At 48.8% G+C, this 20397-nt stretch overlaps 1 protein-coding gene across 1 annotated transcript in view; it reads right to left on the bottom strand.

The window, feature by feature from the left end:
• LOC104275328 (TRAF2 and NCK-interacting protein kinase-like) overlaps positions 1–20397 on the bottom strand; it is a gene marked incomplete at both ends in the record, with an annotated part of 101752 nt that overhangs the window by 39400 nt on the left and 41955 nt on the right. The window contains 2 exon segments of the mRNA XM_009871255.1: positions 5189–5314; positions 9316–9372. Of these exon segments, the coding sequence (XP_009869557.1) occupies positions 5189–5314; positions 9316–9372 (183 nt within the window).

Below are 20397 nucleotides of genomic sequence, written 5' to 3' on the forward strand. Positions count from 1 at the left end.
GCTTAATACACCCCAAGAAAGACTTCAAAGAACACTTACGCTACGATACTTTCTTACCAGCCCCATGTCTCTAGGTGAGTGCTTTGCCCTGTGCACACTTGCTTCATTACCCATCTTGCTAAAGTCATGATGGGGTAAGACAATAAACTTGAAATGCAGATTGAATTTTTTATTAACCATAATTAAAATTATCATCAAGGTGGGCTAAAGGTAAGATCATCTTCTGAAATTTAATTTGCAAGGCCATTTATTGAGGAAGCATTTTTAAATACAGTTGATTTAGCATTTACTTAGCTCTTCATATCAGAGTGACAGCAAACTTCATAAGCAAAGCAAATTCAGAAGCAGCAGCTGTAAATCTCTGTGTCCTGCTGTCTCATGAATTTTTTGTTTAAAGAGCCTTCACAGTTTTCAAATCAACCACCGCCTTCTCCAGTTTGGGAATGCCCAGTAAGACCTCTGCTCCCACCACCGCTGTTCTTTACCTCAAAGGACATCTCCAGCACAGAAAACCCCAACTCAGCTGATGTTGAACCGCCCCTGCTTGTCTGGAGGAATCCCCAAACTCCTTTATTCTGCAAGCCAAATCCTCTTGTCTTCCTATTTTTCAGTCCACAAACAATGTGACTTCTACAGAAAACTAGCACACAACCCCCTCAGGCTAAATGCTGCTGGAATTCTTTCCTCCTGCTGTGTGTGTAAACTGAACTTGGGTGCCACACAGTCCCCAACGCCCAGGGCACCCAAGCCTCCCATCCCACCCCACAGCCTGGCTGCTTTGCAAACGGGCCCCTCATCACACACGTCATGGCACACGGAGCCTGTGACGGAGCATTAAAAAAATTAAATAAATAAAAATAAAGCAGAGACCTTCACTTGGAGGATCAGCAGAAAAGCTGATGCCCGTTTTGGAAACAGAACTATTGATCAAATTGGCATTAAGCAGCAACTAAAACCCTTCTGTAGGAAGTGAAGCACAAGTTTTAATTGCCCGTGTTGGGGCTACAGCGGGAGTGGGCTGTGACGCTGCAGCAGGATGCCTGGGAGGGGGCAGCGGGGCCAGCGCTGCTCTGCTCTATCCTCTTCAATGGCAGCATCAAACTGCTCTCGGGGCGTGTTTAGGGACAAAGGACTTGCCCTGCCTGCACCTCCCTGCACTTCGAGGCTGGCTGAGCAATTCGTGCCCCTCAGGGAGCCGGCGGGTCCTGAGCAGGCTGAAAGCTTTGGGCTTTCGATGGCAGCGAAAGGAGCTGGGCTCGCAGCCTTGCAGTGTTTACAGCACTGACATCGCTTTGAAGAGGAGTGAGAACGAAACAGCGTTGGCTTACTCAGACAGCAGCAGAAAAGGCCTCTCTGCTAACCCTGGGCTCTCCATCGGGGGCTGGAGGAGCAGTCCCGCTCCCCCCATACTTCCCCGGGACTGCACAGCTTGGGGGGACTATAGAGAATTACAGCTCAACCGAAAACCATCCCCTCTCGAGCATTTAATGACTTAATTCCTGTGATGCAAACTATCACCAACTGCCCTAAAATATTTCTCAGTGCCCCTAAGGAGATTAAGAGCAATCCCACCCCGAGCTGCACAGGTGCAACCCAGCGCTTTAAAGGCTTATGCTCCGTTTTCAATGGAGCCTCGCTGCCCCCATTTTTCCTCTCCAGATCCCCAGCGTGACTCCGTTCGTACCACCCTGCAGCGATTCAACGAGCTGCAGGCTCGATATGGTGAAAAAGCACATTGCAACTCCGCGGTGCCAGCCCTGAGCCTCGCGCGGCTGCGGCAGTGCCAGCCTGACTTAGCTCTAAATCACCCTCAATTCCTTCTTCCCCCCAAACCGCCCCACATTATCGGCTGCAGAGGATGCACCGGAGACCACCCCACTACGCTCGCCAGGAGCAGGTTATTTTGGCAACCTGCCTGTTAGCAATTTTTGGTTTTTTCCCCAATTCGTGACAGATGCGGCTCCGGGCAGGGATGGGTTGCCATGGCAGCCCCATCCATCGGCAGCCGGAGCTGCTGGACCCCGGGGACCACGTGCTGGGCAGTTCTGCCCCAGGTGGGCTCTGCAAGCCCCACAAACCTCCCAGCAGCTGTCAGGGAGGGTGATGTGCTTTGGGAAGGGGTCACCTCTCCCATCAAGGTTGCACTTCCCAATGATCACCCCATCTCCCAAACGACCCCCACCCAAATATATCAAACCCCATAACACAACCAGGATGCACATGGGGTTATGTGCATCCTGGTAACCCATACCTTAGACCTGAGATGAGCAAGGGGAATTGAAAGAGTTTAACCTTGAAAAGTAGCACATAACTGATTAACTGGGTCCTCACGGTCTCCTGGGTCATCTTCCCAGTTTCTGCAGCCCACCCGCTCTTTGCCCCCTTGCACCACAGCTTCCACCAGCCAGAACCCTCTTGCCTTGGTTAGAGTTGGGTACAATTCCTCCTAAAGGCCCACAGCACCTCCCAGAAAGCAACACTTTATCCAACACAGGAATAAGCCTACTTCCTATTTTTTATTTTTTAAAAATGTTCCATAAAAGTTGTCCCTATGACTTTTACTTCCTTTTTACTTTTTCCTAGCGGATCAGATTTGTGATGCACGTTTACCTTGCCTTCCACTAAAATATCCTCCACGCAGCTCTTTAATTTCAGGGAAACTCGTCTGTTTAGCAAGCTCCTCTTTCAGGGCCGAGCGACTGCTATCGAACGGAGCAGCAGCACCGAACGACTCGCTCGTCACCGCGGCAGGAGCGATGACAATACTTCATGTCAGAAGCCTGCCGCGCTTCCCAGAGATCTTAATCTCCGCTGAAAGAGCTCCCTGGTTTTTATTTCCGTATCAGCCTCCTGAATGTCGATAAAAAGAATTACTTGGGCATTATCAGAAACCGTTTTATTTCAACAAAGGGCCAATGAAAAATAAACAAGCCTTTATCTGCGCGGCAAGACTGACAGAGTTCACGCGAGCCTTAATTCAATCAGATCCCGAAACAACGGCTATTTAACACCAGCACACCTCCCTCCATGGCCAGCGAGCTTTCCCATGAACACCAGCCCTGGCAATGGGCACAGACTTAAGAAAATCTCGCACCTCAGCACTCTTCAGTGCAAGAGGAGCTTTTTTTTTTCACTAGTTCATGAAAAAGAGTCTAAAATCGAGAGGAGAGGTAGCTGGTTTGGAAGGGAATTTAGATTATCTAGTTTGGCTTCCAGACAAGGAATACAGCCAGATGACCTGCTGGGGAAAACCCAGGTTCTCCTCTTGACTTTGGGCACCTGAAGGTGCTACAGCAGGTACAGAATCACCTCTGCTGATTCATGACAATGGGATTGATGAAGGAGCCTCCCTTAAGCCAAGTTTCCGATGTGCTTTTCCCTTTAGAAGTCTGGGCTGCTCTGGATGGGTAAAACATTTGAAACCCATTATTATATTAACACTATTTAGAACTCTTTGCACTGGGGATGGAGGAAAGCAAAAAGCCACAAACTCTCTTCCCTGGTCAGATCGTGCTAACCCCAACCCAAGCAGTGTAAAGGCACGGAGCAGAGCCCAGCTCCGGGGAGGGCTTCTCTCACTATTGAGGGTTTTTTACCCCCCAGGCACTCCATCAGCATAAGGGAAAATGTCTTGGGTTGGGATTCTACCTTTTTTTTTTTCCTCTTTTAACAGATGATAAACCAGGTAAAGCCGAATGGAATTTCACGGGATGAAAAGGCATTTATCAGCCTGACAGCTTTCTCCTTGCTGAATCGCAGGCCAGCTGCAAAGAACATGGTTTTTAAGAGTTCCCACCAAAAATAACCCCAACACCCAAGTAAGAAAAGTCCCTGGCTCTCAAACCTTCCCAATAACTTAGTGCACCAGAAAGTCTCGGGTCACAGAGCAGCGCAGAAGCCCATCAGCTCTGTTTTTGTCCCAGGTGACGTGGAGGAACATCCTCCAGACCACCCTGGTTCCCACAGCCATGCTCTGGCATGGGGACACCAGGGCAAACAGCTGAAGCCACTGAAACTTTTGCTAAAATAAAGTCAGGATTATAGAAAAACTACAGTGAAGAGCGTTCTTCTACTCTTCAGCACCTCCACAGCCTCCCAGACAATCCACGGTAGTTGTTAGCCCTGAAAAGCTAGGCTCTAGCAATCTTGTCCAGGTACAGGAAAACTTTGGAAACCACCCGTGGGTAAGATAAAACTGTCTGGATTTACAAGACTTAGTGGAAATAAATGTTAATTAGGCTACAGGACAGCATCCAGGATGTTGCATTCAAGATAACTCAAAGGTATCCTTCCCTTCAACGTTGCCCCAGTGAAACTGGGGGGTCAAACCACCGCTCATATGCCCACGGGTGCTGCAGGCTGCTGCTCTACAGACTTGGCTCAGCACAGCTGAGCTCAGAATATGGCAAAAGGAACTTTTTTAAATTTTTCATCCCCCTTACAGCAGCGCCTGGAGCCCCAACCTGGGGTGCCTGCTGCCCTCGCCCCAGCAACGGCTGCCAGCGAGGAGGTGGGCTCCGACACCCTGCCTGTCTCTGGAGACGGATGGCAGTTTTAAACCCCATCCTCCGTGGTCTGGGAATGCAAGCCGAATTAATAACCAAGAAGGCAAGAAGCAGCGGGGAGGAGGCAGACAAAGATTTATGGAGAGGGAAAGCAACTCGAGGCATCTTCACTGCAATGGCTGAACAGCCACAGACCTGCCTGTCCTCCCCTCGCCATCCCCCTCCTCTTTTTTCACCCGTACTGGCTCCGTGAAATATTAAGCACGAGAAGCAACGCCGAGAGCTGGCAGGAATCACACACACCCAGCATCCCCCCCGCAGCCTCCATCTTTCCAGCAATGCTCCCGCTTCCTTCCAATTTGGGGGGTTTTTTTCTTCTTTTTTTTTTATTTTGATGCATTTATTTTCATAGGATGGAATCATTTGCAATTGAATAGCATAACAAAGACATTGTTAATCACAATTCAGAATGAAAATGTTTTTGTCATCAGTCTGCAAAGATTTTAAGGGAAAAATGAAGAGGCATTTTGCAGCACAGGAGGAGCCTTTTCAAAGCTGTGACTTGGAAAAAGGCGGATGACAAATAAGGCTTTTTCTGCAACACAGGTCATGGTAAAAGGACAACCCAGGGTAAAACATTTGTGTCAAGTCCCAATTATTTTAAAGAAGATAAAGCAACTTACCCAGAGCTGATCATCCATTCCCGGTGGGTTCTTCTTAATAAAAGCACCATAATACGTAGCAATATTTCGGTGGTGAGAATACTTCTTCAGCATGTTAATTTCTTGTTTGATCTCTTCCTCTTCATCCTGGGATGAGGTGAAAAGAAAAGAAAAACAAAACCAGAGGTACTAAGAGACCGCACTTCCCAGGGTCTCAGTTCTCTCTGTACATGGCTGAACTTATAAGCCATTTCCAACTGACCTCTCCCAAGTTTCCTTGCACCATTTTTTGACATTCACTTTTTGCAGCAGAGCCCTGGAAGACCAAGGTCTGGACTGGAGACCAATGGGTTGCTCCTTGAGCAAAAAGCTAAGTGGGAAAAGCACGCTTTGCCACATTCCCTGTTGCGTTTCTAAACCCTGAACTGGACAGATCTTCGGGCAGCGGGGAAATTGGGTCGTTTCCAAATGGTTCAGATCACGGCATCTCCTCCAGAAGAGGATCCCAAAGGTGCTGGCAGAGTTTAAGGCGGGCAGCATTCCTCTCCTCGCATGGGTTAATGACCCATCATCCCCGAGTACTGCTTCAAACCTTGCAGCACGGGTGAGAGCCGAGAGCCCCGGGAAGCTCCTGAGCAGCTGAATACCCGCAGGGGCAAGCGCCCACCAGGAAGGGCTGGCCAAACAAAGCCAGCTCCGGGCAGGAACTGAGCCCTTGCATGGAGATACGCTCTCCATCCCGAGGTGCACCAGTGCCAGACTCTGCATCGCAGCCAAATTACACTTTTTCAGCAGTTCAGACATTCCTCCTTCTTTTAAAACGAATTCCTTTCTACTTCATATCGTAATTTACATCAGTCTCGTGCTGCTCTGAAGCTCAACCACACTTGTGTTACCCCGGCAACGCATCAGCACACCCTCCTGGGTCGACCAAGGGCCCAGGAAGGTGTTTTTCTATGAATGATTACATGGCAGAAGTGCTCCTGCTCCGTGCATCCCAGCTCCTGCCCACCCTCGAAGAAGCACAAGATGTCTGGGGACCCCACATGTTTTGGGACACCAAGTGTTTTGGCGGTGCGGTGGCACAGGACACCACCTCTCCACAAACTCTGCCAGATTAACTCGGTCCTGGTGACAAGCACCATTCCCCTGGGCTCTCATGGCACCTCTCCATCCCACCTGCAAAGCTGCCGCAGCTGAAACCACCGAGGCAGAGGAACTGCACCAACGGCTGTTTCGATGTCCTACCTCTTCGCTTTCAAGACCATCAAACATGCCCTGGTTTTATTTTAAGCTGACCGAATTCCAGCCTGCTGCAATTCCATAGGCTGCAGAGCAGCTTTTAGTGCCTTGATGTCGATGTGCTTTATTATAAAAGGAGCAGAAGGGCTGTTACTTCTTCATTCTTCTTTATCCCCCTCGTGGCCCTCACCTGCTTCATCCTGACCTCAGTTTTACAAACGGGCAAAGGACAAGACATCCCGGTGAGCAGCGAAGCCTCAGGAGCAGCTCTTCTCGAAGAACGATGCTCCCTGACGAGGTGCCACGCCACACGGACAGAAACATGGCTTTCTTCCCAAACTACCCTAGAAAGTGACTTAACGACTATGGGCTTCCGGAAAAATTCAGGGAAGAACAGTGAAGGCGAGGGCAGGAGGTACAAATAAATCTAAGGTTTCTCCTCAAGTCCCTCTTTGGTTGAAGTATTCAAAATGAAGAGAAAAAAAAGCCCTGAAAACATCAGAGCTGTGGATGGCACCTGAGGAAACGTTGGCACAGCCAGGCTCAGGGGTCTCTAGCCCAACCTGCTGCTCCAGGCAGGACTACTGCTGGCCATCACCACCAGCAAATCCAGTGAGGGGGGGAAGAAAAAGGAATTGTGACAGCGAGCTGCTGTAACTGCTCCAACCTCAAACCTGACAAAACCTACAGACCAGGTTTTGCTGCCACGTTTTGCCTCTATCAGTCGATTCTCTTCATCAATGGCTGGAAGTAGGTCACGCAGCAGGACCAGCCCTCAGAAAACGAATCCGAATTCTTCATTCAGAGACAGCGGCTGCCCAAACTGACTGAGTGCTGTAATTCGAGGGCCTCTGTGCTGCAATTTTCCCTAACAGATAATTAGCAAGAGCGCAGATGAGTTAAACAAAGCATCACTGTCAGGAGCCTTTAGGGGTTTAGTGCATGGTCGGGATGAGACTCCAGCCAGGAGCTCACTTGAAACACGGGGCGCTTTACACTCCAAAAACTTCCTCCACAAAACTGCAGATGGCTACGGTTGGGATGACCACACTAGCTCTGCTCTCTGTAGACTTCTGAAAGATACGTTGTCATCAGGAGCATCCTGGAAACACAAATGGGACAGAGGGTCTGGATAAAACAAAGCAGGAGCAGCACCGAAATCGGTGCATGTCAGGAGGTGGTGAAGGACTGGAGTGGACACGTTCGGGTTTTCACCAGCAGCCTTCACGCTGAGCCTGGACCAGGTGCCAGATGTGGCTGCAGGCACGATGCGGGGTGCAGCTTTAGAAATGACTCCAGAAACGATTCCTGGGACCACCGCTGCGGTGGCTGGAGGATGCGGCTCTAGATCTGACTTCACCATCAGCAGCTGTGAAGCCCAGCCAGTCCCCTGCCACGTCACCCGGTCACTCTGTCTTCGCTGCGGTCATCGCCTGTCCCACCCACGCCGGTCCCTGTTTCCCGAGCAGCTTCTGTTGGTGACTATGGGCTGGAGGCAGCCCTTCAGAGGGGACACTCCCTGTTTGGCTTCAGTTCAATATTCTGATCTCACACCTTAAAGTTGTTACACCCTCAGATTCCACCCCACGGGAACCCACTGCTATTTACACCGTGGAGTTACGGTTGGTGGCTCCGTCCATTCCCTTAGAGCCTGCTTCCCACAGGAACGAGGTAAAAAACACTTGTAGATATTGCAAATAAACAAATCTCATTCGCATTTATGGACGTATTTCCATGCACCATTTCACGTGTCAGCACAAAAAAAGAACCTGGGTGAAGGTCCGGTAGATATTAATACCACACCACAACACCTGAGGTACTTCTCAACATACTCCCGAGGGCATCTGACTGCTTTCACAGCAAGTCAATTCTGTACGTGCTGAACTCCTGAAAGCTAATTAAAAACACTAATTCAAAAAAATAAGGCAGACAGATTGGGATCGAGTCCTGAATTTTGAAATGTGTTATTCCAGTTAAAAAAAAAAAAAGACAAAACACAACAAAACACAATCTTACTCCCAAATCCAGCATTCCTGATGTAGGCAAGAACTTTGGGAGGTACAATAGTGCATAAAAAAAAATAAATTAAGAAGAAGCACATTTCATGTCACCCTCCTAAATGCACCAGTTTAGCTTTTAGGGATCAGAACAATTTTTTTCTTTTGTGGCCACTGGGGAAACCATTCTTTCCCCTAAATCCTGTTATTCATGGAATCACAGAATCATTTTGGTTGGAGAAGACCTTTAAGATCATCAAGTCCAACCACCAACCTAACACTGCCACGCCCCCCACTAAACCATGTCCCTGAGCACCACATCTACACGGCTTTTAAATACCTCCAGGGGTGGCAACTCCACCACGTCCCTGGGCAGCCCATCATTCATTTAATAACTTGTACCTTTTTGGTTCACTTAGTCTGATACGAAGAGCCACATTTCTGAGACCCGTGTGGTGCATTTTTTCCTCTTTATCGGTAGGATGTACAGGAGTAATTTAACTTGCTTAGTAAAGTTATTCGTAGCAATATCTGCAGATAGTTTTGGTGAACAAAAGCTTTTCGGTGAAAAATACGGAACTGGAGAAACTGAAATGTGCTACGAATACTTGATCCTGTTGCTACAGTTTTCTTCAGATTTTATTAACACATTCAAACAAGCCACGGCTGGAACTAGATGCTGTTTTGTTTCAGCATAAAATTACTTAATCTCCCAAACTCTTCCAGCTTTATTTTTCTCTCACACATTTATTAAACCCAAAACCTCCTAATAGCACATTTCGCCTTAAGGCAAAAGGGATTTGCTTCCCAGGAACACAAACCATCCGCTAACCCCCACAGGTTATCACGCTCATCCCCTTTCCCCTCTTATCTGTAATTTAAGGATGCAGGAGGAGGAAGATACGTTACCCCGGTGACGTCCATAACCTTAATAGCAGCAAGCTGGCCCGTTTTAACATGACGACCCTGCAAAAGAAAAGGGAGAAGTTTGTTTGGTTTGCTCAGTGGCAATATTTTCCTTGCAGCGAACAATATCCTTAAACAATCTCCTCATCCTGGCAGCATCCGCAGTTTTTTTTTTTAATTTTAATTTTTCAAGAGCATCTTTGCAGCAGCCATGATGGGAAAACGGAATCACAGTATCACAAAACAACTCCCTCCCTCCCCTTCCTCTTGCCATTATAATTAATTAGTAAAGAGCCTTCGATGCTGTATTTTCCTGGCAAACAAGAGCTGGAAATATTCTTTAATGCTCAGCTTTACAAAAAAAAAGAAAAAAAGAAATAAAACCAGCTTAGGGTCTCTCCCGAGTACCAAGCATGTTGTGGCTGGAGCTGTGCTGCTGGCAATGTGCTGGCTGGGGTACACACATGGCACCGACTTCGGTCCCCCCATGTCCAAGCTCCATTTCCCACGGACCTGGGGACACATCAAGGACTTGTAGCCTGCAGGGAACCGTTATACATGCTGCCCACAAGGCAAAAGCCTTGGTTAGCAGGTTAGAGAGGTTTTTTAAAATGAGATTTGCTTCTTGGCTGAGGAAGTGATCCTCTCCCCAGCGCCGGTGTGAGCAGGGAGGACCCCATCTAGGGATGATGCTCGAGAGCCTGCGTGGAAACAGAAGCCTCTCGACACATACGGCGAGTTTTCAGCCATGGAAAAATTAGCAACAAATTGCTTGTTGCATAGTGTTCGATTACATGAATCCTAATGGAAAAATGCCCAGAAGCGATAGGAGAAGCTACAAAAGAGTCTGAACTGTTGATAGCATCTTAAAACCAACACACAACTGCTATCAAGCAAGGCAATTCCCAGCCTTTCCTCTCACGCAAAATGCATCACTCGACACCGTATCAAAATTGCTCGTTTCAAATCCTTCCCCCCCCCCTTCATCGGAGGGCACGTGCTCCGCTTACGAACCAGGCAGAGCCAGAGGAAAAGATTCTTCTTCCCCAGGAAACGGCAACAGCCGCCGATGATGGTGCGAGAGCTGGGAGGTAAAGGGCAGCACCCCTGTTTCCCAGGCACTTCTTACCACGGTCCCATCACACGATAATCATTATCAGCGCTGATAATTAACACTCCAAGGACAAAACAAGGAGCAGAGGCTGAGAGCGGACAAGCTGCAGCATGGAACAAACACGGAAAAATGTAAGTTTTTCCTAAATTGTAGGCTCCTCCTCCAGCGTGCTCGCTGATAACCTGGGGTTTGTGCCAGGTCTTCCAGTCCTTCAGGGCTGGAGATGGTCTGTCACACCATCTCACCTCCAGCAAGACCCCCAAATTACCAGACACGGGGAGCCCTCCCCAGCCCCCCGGGTTTCCAGGCACAGCGCCGGGGAGCAAACCCACTCGCCAGCTGCGGAGCAAGGCGGCATCATCCTCTCCAAATTTATGACTTCAGCAGGAAGCCAATTCACCCAGCAAGGCTCCTCGCTCATTTATTAACACAATTTATGTGCCCCGAGCAACCGCATGTTCTAACAATGGAAAAAAGAGCTTTATTTTAAAATGTGCAACATAAAATAAAATAAAAGAAAGCGCAGCCCAGCAGCACCGGGCTGTGGCTCAAGCATCCCCTGGACACAGGTGCTAGGAAGAAGCGGTGCATCGCTAGACGCCATCTATTTAGACAGCACGATGTGCAAAAACAAATCCTCCCCTTCCTAAAACTCATCCTTGTTTGCTTGGCCAGGAAGCCGCAGCACACGCTGAGTCTTTAATTAAAGCCAACAGAGCACCAGGAGGAGATGTGCTCGGACACGATCACAGCGACCACGGAGAAAGGAGACGAGGCATTTCAGGCCACGTATTTGCTAGTTACACCTTCCCCTGACGGATCACCACCTCGTCTTGCATTTTAAGGAAATGCCCCAGCCTTGCCGTGGTGGAGCGCTGCTGCTGGTCAAGGCGAAAAGGAGTCCTCCATGCCCACACCACCCGTCTCCCAGGGATCTGCCACCACCTCCTACGCCTCCCAAATATTTTCAGACGAAGGCCAGAATGTAAGATTGTGTGAGCATTTACCAAAACAAAATAAACCACTTTGAAATGTTACGTTAATGCAAGCCAAGAGGGACACTTTGCCACGCAAAAATCAGATGTAGTAGAGCTAATAAGTATTTATAGCCTTGGAACTTTAGAACAAAGATTTTGTACAGTTTGTTTGCGGTGATGGATTCTTGAGCTTCATCCCAGCAGATTCCCACCTCCATCCAGGGAAACCAGGTATTTCCTCGTCAGTTAACTGTCCCTTCTAATTTGACACACACAGTGCTCAACATCAACACTTGCAGTGAAACCATCATATATAGTTTAGAAAGAACAGTTGATTTTCACTCTACTTGGGTTTACAGTACAGCCACAGACAGGCTGGAGAGAGACAGGGAGGAGTCAAAGAGATGGGCAGAACGCAGGAATGAAATGAGCACCCAATCCGTACACATTAAGAGATGTCAGGGCAGCAACAAGCCCTTCCGACGGCAGGAGCCACCAAGCACCTCCTGCGCGTTTTTGCGCAGCAGCAAAGCATCGTCCCCTGCAGCCTTTCCAAAGCGTCCAGCTGGACCGAGCAGGCAGAGTCATTTCTGCCAAAGCTGAGGCAAGCTCAAGTTGTTAATTAATGAGCGGCAAGCACTAAATTCTCTGGGGTGAGCCTCGCACTGCTGTTAAGAAGGTACAAACTGGGGACTGGGGTAGTAAGACCAAGAAAAGCTCTGTTGCAACATGCTTTTAGCTCCTGCGTGTCGTCCACCCACCAAAACTTGTTGGCTTCTTCCTTTAAACCGACTACAGAGCAGAGGGCTCCACCAAAAAACCACACACCTCCTGAGTCCACCTCCTGCTCCTGGGGTTGCCTCCCTTTCCCCAGGAGTAACAATGGGAGTCAAAACAAGTAAGACTGCAGGTGCCTTCATTTAATTTCAACAGAAATCCTCTCCTTTTTCAAAATTCTTCCTTTCTGGTGCCGCCGTGCTTGGGAGCTCAAACTGGGGATGCTGGAGAGGGTGCAGCTGCCCAAAGAGGCAAAGCCTTGAGGAGGACGAGACCTTTCCAGGGTAACGCACAGTCACTTCTGAGCCTTCAGACCATGCCACCACCGATATTTTTGGCGACCTGAGCAAAGGAAACTGGAGGGGAGCAGCACTCCCCGCAGACACCCCTGCTCCCTGCGCCCTCCTTGCCTGTTCCCTGCTGAATAATTTCTGCCAAGAGCCCTCGGTCGTCTGCCCGCCTGCGAAAAAGGAGCAGATCTGCTCTTGAGTAACCCGTAACATTCTGTCTTCTCGCCTTCTTTGTCTCCTGGCATTGTTGGGGATTTTTCTGCTTGTTGGTGGCGAGTGAGCTGCTTCCAGCTGCTCGTACATAAGGGCAAGAGATGCACAAGAGGACTGGCATCCTCGCAAAACCCGAAGTTTTGCCACCGCCACCCCAATCCCACCACAGGACTCAAGCTCTTGCACGCCATTGCCTTCGCTTTGGACATAATCATGGGTTTACCCACCTCTCCCTCCCTGCTCACAGCAGGTGGTGATTAAACCCCCCAGAAGTTCAAGGAGAGGAAGGAGAAGAGATCTTCAGGATGCACTTTCATCGCTCCACGATGGATCTTCACAGGCAGCACGGCAAGGTTTGAAGGACCACTGCCAGCACCACCCGGGGTACGGCTTGCGGAGGTCTCAAACCCGCAAACATCCTCCAACATCTCCCTGCTCCTCTCCCCAAAGCCAGTTTCGTGTCTGCCTACACGCCATCCTGGCTGAACTGATTGATCTGCTTTCATCTTCATAAATTCAGCAGCGTTACAGGCACCGTGATGGCTGTGATGGCGTAAAACAAATAGGAAGAAATCTGAGCTACTAAAGCATTTTTTCCCTCGCCAGATTTGCTGTCAAGGTTCAGTTGGGTATAAACCCACATTTCAGCCTCAGGACTGTTCAAGCGTGAACTTCAAAGCTGCCACAGTTTTTAATTAAACATCCATCTGAGCATAAATTCATGCTCCTAATTACTCTCAAAATGGTGTATCGCTAACTTGATAATGTCAAGTATTAAGACTAATTTCTGCAAATGAAGCAGGCACCGCAAGTTTTTTCTTCAAAGGTTGTGGTCCTCACACTCCATAAAGTGTAATGGACCGGCACACAACAGGAACATTGGCAAATGCTTTTAAACATCAATTGATTCATCCAGACATTATATTTACTAAATAAATAAACTTTGGTCGCTGTATCAGCCTTTGTACACAAAACCTCAAAATTCAAATCTACTTTTTAAGGACAGAAAGAAGATGATTGATTGTTGCTTTTTAAAATTTTACTTGCATAGGGCACGGACTTCACCTTTAAGGAAAAACTGCAGTTTCTGTACCCACAAATGTATCCCACCATATTTACTTAACTTCTGCTCCCTGCTCCTATTCATTCAACAAAATACACGACCCGCTGCAACCAGCGGGACACAACCAGAATTGTCGCTCTCAAGAAAGGCAAAGCTCCCATCTCCTTCGGTCAGGCAGAGCATCATCTCTTAAACCTCCCCACTTGGACGCCCCATCTCCAAGCCACCCTACATACATAACCCCCCCAAAGCAGGAATTTAAGGGAGTAACCCCCTTGCGTGTCTGATCCTTTAAAACACTTGAGATCCATTCATTCTGCAATGCACTTGAGTCACATATATATTAAAACAAGTGGGATTAAGGTGCTCTGCAGAAATTTCTATAGGAACTGCCCTACAGGGACCAGACCACCCCACCATCCCTCTGGGAAACTACAGCCCAAGGAACACCCCGTTTCATATGGAAATCTCAGTAAACTGAGACAAATAACAAAAAAGTCTTGTAAAAGTCCAAATATTATCACTTTGGCAGGACAGAAGCCTCCCAACTAATCTTCTTCCAGGACATACCACGCTGGTGCCACCAGCCCAACAACTGCCCTTCCTACCGGCCAGCTCCTCCCTCTGAAACCACGCACAGACAGACAGCACGTCCTCGACACCACCGCCTCCGGCACACACATCTCCTTCCTACAACAGCGTGGGGCACCAGAGATTTTGCCAGGTGAGAAATCATCGGTTCATTTCTCTACAGTAACATGTCATTTGTGATATGCGCTGCCTACGACAAACTCTTTGTCAAGCCCTGCTTCTGCAGGCGAGGTGTTCGCTGGTGAGTCTCATCTCCTCTGGGCTCTTTTTCTTCACCTCAGACCTTCTGCAGCCAAGCTCTCCTGGGATGGACCAGGACTTCACGCAGGTCCCTGGTCCAGGTCCTGCCAGTTGCTTGTTTTCCTGTCATACAAGGCAATTCGGGAACTTAGACTAAGATTTTTAGCATGAAGGCACTTTAGAACTAACGCACTAAAAATTGCACTCCATTTTTCCTGCAAGGAGGAATTTAGCTTTCCACAGGACCTGTGCATCCAAACTGCCACCCCGCAGTAAATTAGACCATTTTATAGCACCTGGTGCGATTTGTTCTTGGCTTTTATAGAGTATAGGCACGTTCATGTTCTTCATTTTCCATTGAAAACAATCTTGATGGTGCCAAAAAAAGCCCCTCTGACTAGTTTAAGGGGCTAAAATACTTATTGATGGAGAAACAGGCTTAGCCTAGTGTGAAAACTCAGCAATCTCCAAAAGAAGCTGTTTTATAAATGATGTACTCCAGCTTTGCACTTGGTTTACACATCTCTTCAAACATGTCTGAAATAAATTCATGTCTCCAAGAAGGTAATTAAAACATCAGATACTTTAAATATCAGGTCAGCATAAGAAAAAGTGAGTCATAGAGCAAGATGGGGACAAAATGTTTATTTTAACAAAGAGTAAAATATCTGTTTGATTAAAACAGAGTGATTGTGGGCCAGACCTTATTCTTCCTGCCTGCACTTAACCCCAGCTGCTGGCAGGGGGATTTCAAGCCACAACAACCCTGCAGACTGGGGACCGGGTCCTCAACCCCATCTCGGTGCCCCTCAGCCAAACATGGCAGCAAAACCTCTGCCCTTTGCAGCAGGAGCTTGCGCTGCCCTTTTTGAGAGCAACAGCACGATCGCCGCCGCATTTCCCTCCAGCGACACACGTTTCCACCTCTCCTCCTTTTCTTGGGTTCACAAGCAGCTTTATTAGAGCTTGGGAGCAAATCCACTGCCCCAAGGAGCTAAAGGACACGACTGGCTTAATGCAATTTCTTTCCACTTAGGGCAAACTCCGCCTGCTTACGTGGCTGCCAAAAACGCCCTCTCTCTTCCCCTCGAGCTTCAACACACTCTCTGCAAACAACAACCTCCTGTACACACGCCTGGAACTCCCAAAGCTTTGACGTCAGAGACACAAAGTCTATGCACAAGGGAAAAAGGGGCACCCAACGCTCAACATCTCATCTGCTGACCAGCTGATGTTTCCAGAGTTGTTCCTCTGTCCTCCTGAGCTCTCCTGCAGAAAGCTGGTTGCCCACCTGGCTCTTTGCCTCTGGCCACGCTGCTTTTGGAGAGCAGAAGACCTTCCCTGAGCAGGACAGGCACAAGTTCCTCTCATTGCCAATCCTTCCTCACATCTATCAACTTTTTCCAACGTTCTAAAAAGTAAAATCCTGAAACGCATTCAAAAAACTCAACAAGAAATGAAAATAAATAGAGTGGATTTTTGTATCTTTTCTTTTTCTCCTCACCCAAGCATTTTTACTAATACTTTGGTTTGGACTGAACAACCAGAGCTTCCCCCCTTGGAACATCATAAATTCTCTTCCATCACAGATATCTTTAATGTAGAAGGCCAAGCTAGTGCTCTGTGTTGATCAAACAAAGCCGACCTTTGGACTGAAATATTTCTAATCCTCTCTATCAATCCAAGCTCTGATCAGGGCCGTGCAGCTGGGAGAGCTGCAATTCCATTACTGCAGCTCCACACTAGGTCTGATGTTGAGTAAAGAAGACAGGATTATTAGATTAACAAGCTAAATTGTTAAATTAGCATATTAATCTCCAGAAATAACACAGACTATAGCATACAGGTGAACAAGACTACAATCTTATATTCCTTGTATATAAGTGCTCCCTCGACTTTCCTGTGGCATCCCCAGCATTTAACACTAAAGACTAGGGGGTTGTGCACCCACTTCACACTCAAAACACTTGGTCCACCAGTGTTTGAAGCTGCAGGTTTCGCAGAGCTGCGCTTCATGGGAAACCTTGCAGCAGACTAGATTTCAAGATATTTCTGCACCTGGCAGGGCTTTCCCAGGACACAGGAACCAACGTTGCTCTCCTAAAGGTCAAAGCCTCAGCAAGAGCAGGTCTAGCCTGCAAGATAAGTGGATGGAGCAGAACAGCGAGGGACACACAGAGATCAACAACAGACAGCAAATACACCCAAATGGGGTTTAAGAAGAAGCCTATGGAGACCTGGGGTACCAAAGGACTGAGGAGAGATGTTCTCGACAAAGAGGAACGCATAAAAAACCACTCAGGACAGGCAGGGCCTTAGGAAAACCTTCCCAGAGCCAGTCCCACATTGCAGGCAGCAGGACTCCAAGGAGCACTAGCAGGATGGAGGAGGAAAAGGATGCCTCTGGTCACCGTGGGACCCCTTGCCACTTCCCCAGGCCCCCCGCAAGCTTTGCTCTTCTCTCCGGCAGCCCAGCACGTGCAGGTCCCACACGGCAGCTCCTGGCACGGGACAAATCCCCACGGCCGGTGGCAGACCCTCGGCTGTAGCCCCCAGGGCAGGGACATCAGGTCCCTGGCTGTGCTCCTCCTACCTCTGGACCCCGTTCCCCCCTTTGCCCCCCGGCTCCTCTGCTTCTCTGCAAGCGCACATTTTTTTGCAGCTAGAAGAAGGCAGAACAGTCTGTTCCCAATAACGTTAGTTCATGACAGCCATGTTATTACCACCCTTTAACACCCCCACCGTGCTTCTGTTTCACATCGTTGCCTATTCAACACTGCAGCATTCATAACTAAAATTAAATCTTCGTTTAGCAGACCCACAAGGCACCCTTTCACGCGGGGCACGTCTCCAGCAGAAGCTCCAGGTTGCTCCTTCCAGTTGGAGGCACCGAGTCGCAGAGGGAACCCACGCGTGCCGGGACCACTCGGTCATCTGAACGGAGACACTTGGCTCTCAAGGGTGGCCCAAGACAGACACAGCCTCCTCTCACCGGCTGGGCTATCCCACCAGCTGACGCTCCCGCCAGAACACTCCTGCTTGACGTGTAGCGAGGGACCACCACAAACCAGGTTTGGACTGTGGCAGGGAGCTTTTGCATGCTCAAACACCAGGCAGACCCCAAGTTCCACACGCTTTTGCTGTATGCAACCCAGTTTGCCCCACACCCAACCCTTTCTGCACGGTCCCACAGCAGCAGTTTCTTCTGTATTTGTGGAAAAGAACGGTCCCTTCAAAACAGGTTGCTCCTACCACGCTCCTTGCTTAATACCTGCAAACGCTGCCCTGCACGGCATTTCATCCCAGAACACCCGTCGGACATAGGTACTGCTCAGTCTCCTCAGGCTCCTGGTACCCCATTTAACAACATTAAACAGCTGCATTTCAACATGTGAAGTTTCACCTCATCTTTCTTCCATGCCCCAAATCAGTAACTGTCTTGCAAACTGCAGCCGAGTTAAAAAAAAAAAAAAAAAGGCCCATGCTAACAGAAATGTGGTTTCTTGAAATACCTCTTCAGTGCCATCTGTTTGACTCTGGCTTTACTTTCATAGTAGCAAGATCCAGTTTTGGAGGTGGCATGTGAAGTGCACGGTGGTTGTTCAACCAACAAACAGCGGAGAAAATCACCTCCCTGTGAACCCAAGTGCTCAGCATACCCTCAGCAGCAGGGACGGACGGCACCGGGGGCAGGAGACGAGCACGGAGTTGCTGGGTAACACACAGGCATCCATCACCTAAAGCTGACTGAGATTTTTTTTTTTCCCCTGTATAAGAAAAATTGAGTATGAAGGAAAGCTCAAATCTCTTCTTGGTGATTTCCCGATCATTCGATCCAGGAAATTTAACTCTACGTCTGTTTATGGTTTTCCACGAAGCGCTTCCATTGCACTTCATTGAATTGCCAATGGCATAAAACAACTGTATCCATGTCCACATGAATTACCCAAGCTGACTGAGCAGCCCAGCCTGCCTTCCCAGCCCAAGTTTTTCCCGTTCCCTCTGTTTCTCCATATAACTGCAGGGCGGCATTTCTTCTGTCTCAGCTCACAGCACGGTAGAGCTGCACACGCTGCTCCACATTCCCCCATGGCCTTATGCTTCTCTCTAGGCATGACGACCCAAGATGAGCTCCTGGGAGGGTCCCGCCTTGTATCTCTCCAGATTTGATAACCAGACACACTTCAGCGATGGTTATACCAAGGCCGTCAAATGGGGCTCTCGCCTCTTTCACCCCCCACCCGCCCCACGTCCCTCAGCTTGCAGAAAGGAGCCTGAACACAAACCCATCCAGCTCTTCTATGCATCAACCCCAAATCCAGAAGAAATTTGGGCTGAACTTCTGAGGCCCAGTCCCATTTCTGGCAATGGCTGAACCTGCGCAACAGGAGCCAGGACATTCGTCCGGTACCTTGAATTAATTTCTAAGCAAGCCATCCTTCCAACCCTTCTTCTGCCTTGCTCCTCGAGTCCCTCCAGTCCTGCTAACACTTGGATCAGTACATGTCCAACCACCTTCCTTTCTGACCACATGGTGAGGCCAACTGGTACCCGAGTCAATTTGCACTTTTAGGCTTCATCGCTCACAAGCAAGACACACATAAGCAAAACCAGAAGTAAGCTGATAAAGGTACTTAGGTTTCATGAGGCTTTGGATAGAATGCCACAGCTTCCAGAAGCTCTCACATGTATCTCTTGGGGTGACTTAGGTCTTAGCATTAGGAAAACAAGCATAAGAATGACATAAGTGACCCCACATTTAGTGCTATGGAGGGCTGAGGTGCTCCCCTAAGCCCTACAACTTTGTAACTCAAGGTACTGCAGAGCCCGAGTTGCACGTTTCTATCCGTGTCAGCTCAAATATCAATTTTAGACCTCACATACTTGAAGGCAGATGGGCATCACACCCTCTTTTATCCAGAGTTGCCTCCAGGGTTCTTGCCTGCCCTGAGCAGCCTTGACGACTTTCTGTCCATCCTGCCCTGCTCCAAGTCACTTACTGTCAGTAGTCAATAAAAATTTTGCAGTGCCTACGTTCTACTGATTTAGAAGACCCATCCATGCCTACAGCAACACTACGTGACGCACATAATAATTTGGCTGTACAGGGCTACATCCAGACTTTCATGTTGTCCACTGCTTTAATCAAGTCAGGTAGCGGGGAGTGAAATTTTAGAACAGCTTCTTGGAAAAGGGAGCCCAAGAAATGGCGCATCGACCCCTCTACCCTTATATTTGCTTTACGTACGTCACACACATTTGCTGTTTTGTCTAGGATCAAGACGGGATTTCTGACTCTGCTGCCGAACAGCCCCGCTGGGGCTCACCTTCTAAGCCAGCCTTGCAGGTCAGGATCAACAGAGTTCATCAGCAGATTAAATCACGTTGCTTTTATAGCTTCTCAATTTCCAAGCCTCCCCTCTCAAGCAGGCATTCCCTACCCTTGCACCAGCGAGGCAAAGCTTTTCTATGAAGAAATAAGGCAGCTGTATCGCTGTCTTCCCCCACAGACCTGCAAAATGGACAGAATTGGTTCTGTTTAGCTCTAACCAGGACAACACCAGCGCCTCCGAGGGCAATGCCGTGCTGCCCTGGCTTGGCAGAGGACCCTCCTCCTGGGACACCTGGCGCTCACTGGTCCTTGCTCCTCTGCAAAATGGAGAAACTGGGGTGCAAGGGCTACTCCAGGAAAGGAGGGAACCCTAAAAGACCTCTCCAAGCACAAGACACCGCCTCCAGCCCCACACATGACCCCCAGCCAGCCTCGCAGCCAGCAGCACAGCCGTGGCTTTAGGGGCGCTTTAGCCAGAGATTTGAAAG

Source organism: Apaloderma vittatum, unplaced genomic scaffold, assembly GCF_000703405.1.
Source record: "Apaloderma vittatum isolate BGI_N311 unplaced genomic scaffold, ASM70340v1 scaffold5046, whole genome shotgun sequence".
In the NCBI taxonomy this organism is placed as follows: Eukaryota; Metazoa; Chordata; class Aves; order Trogoniformes; family Trogonidae; genus Apaloderma; species Apaloderma vittatum.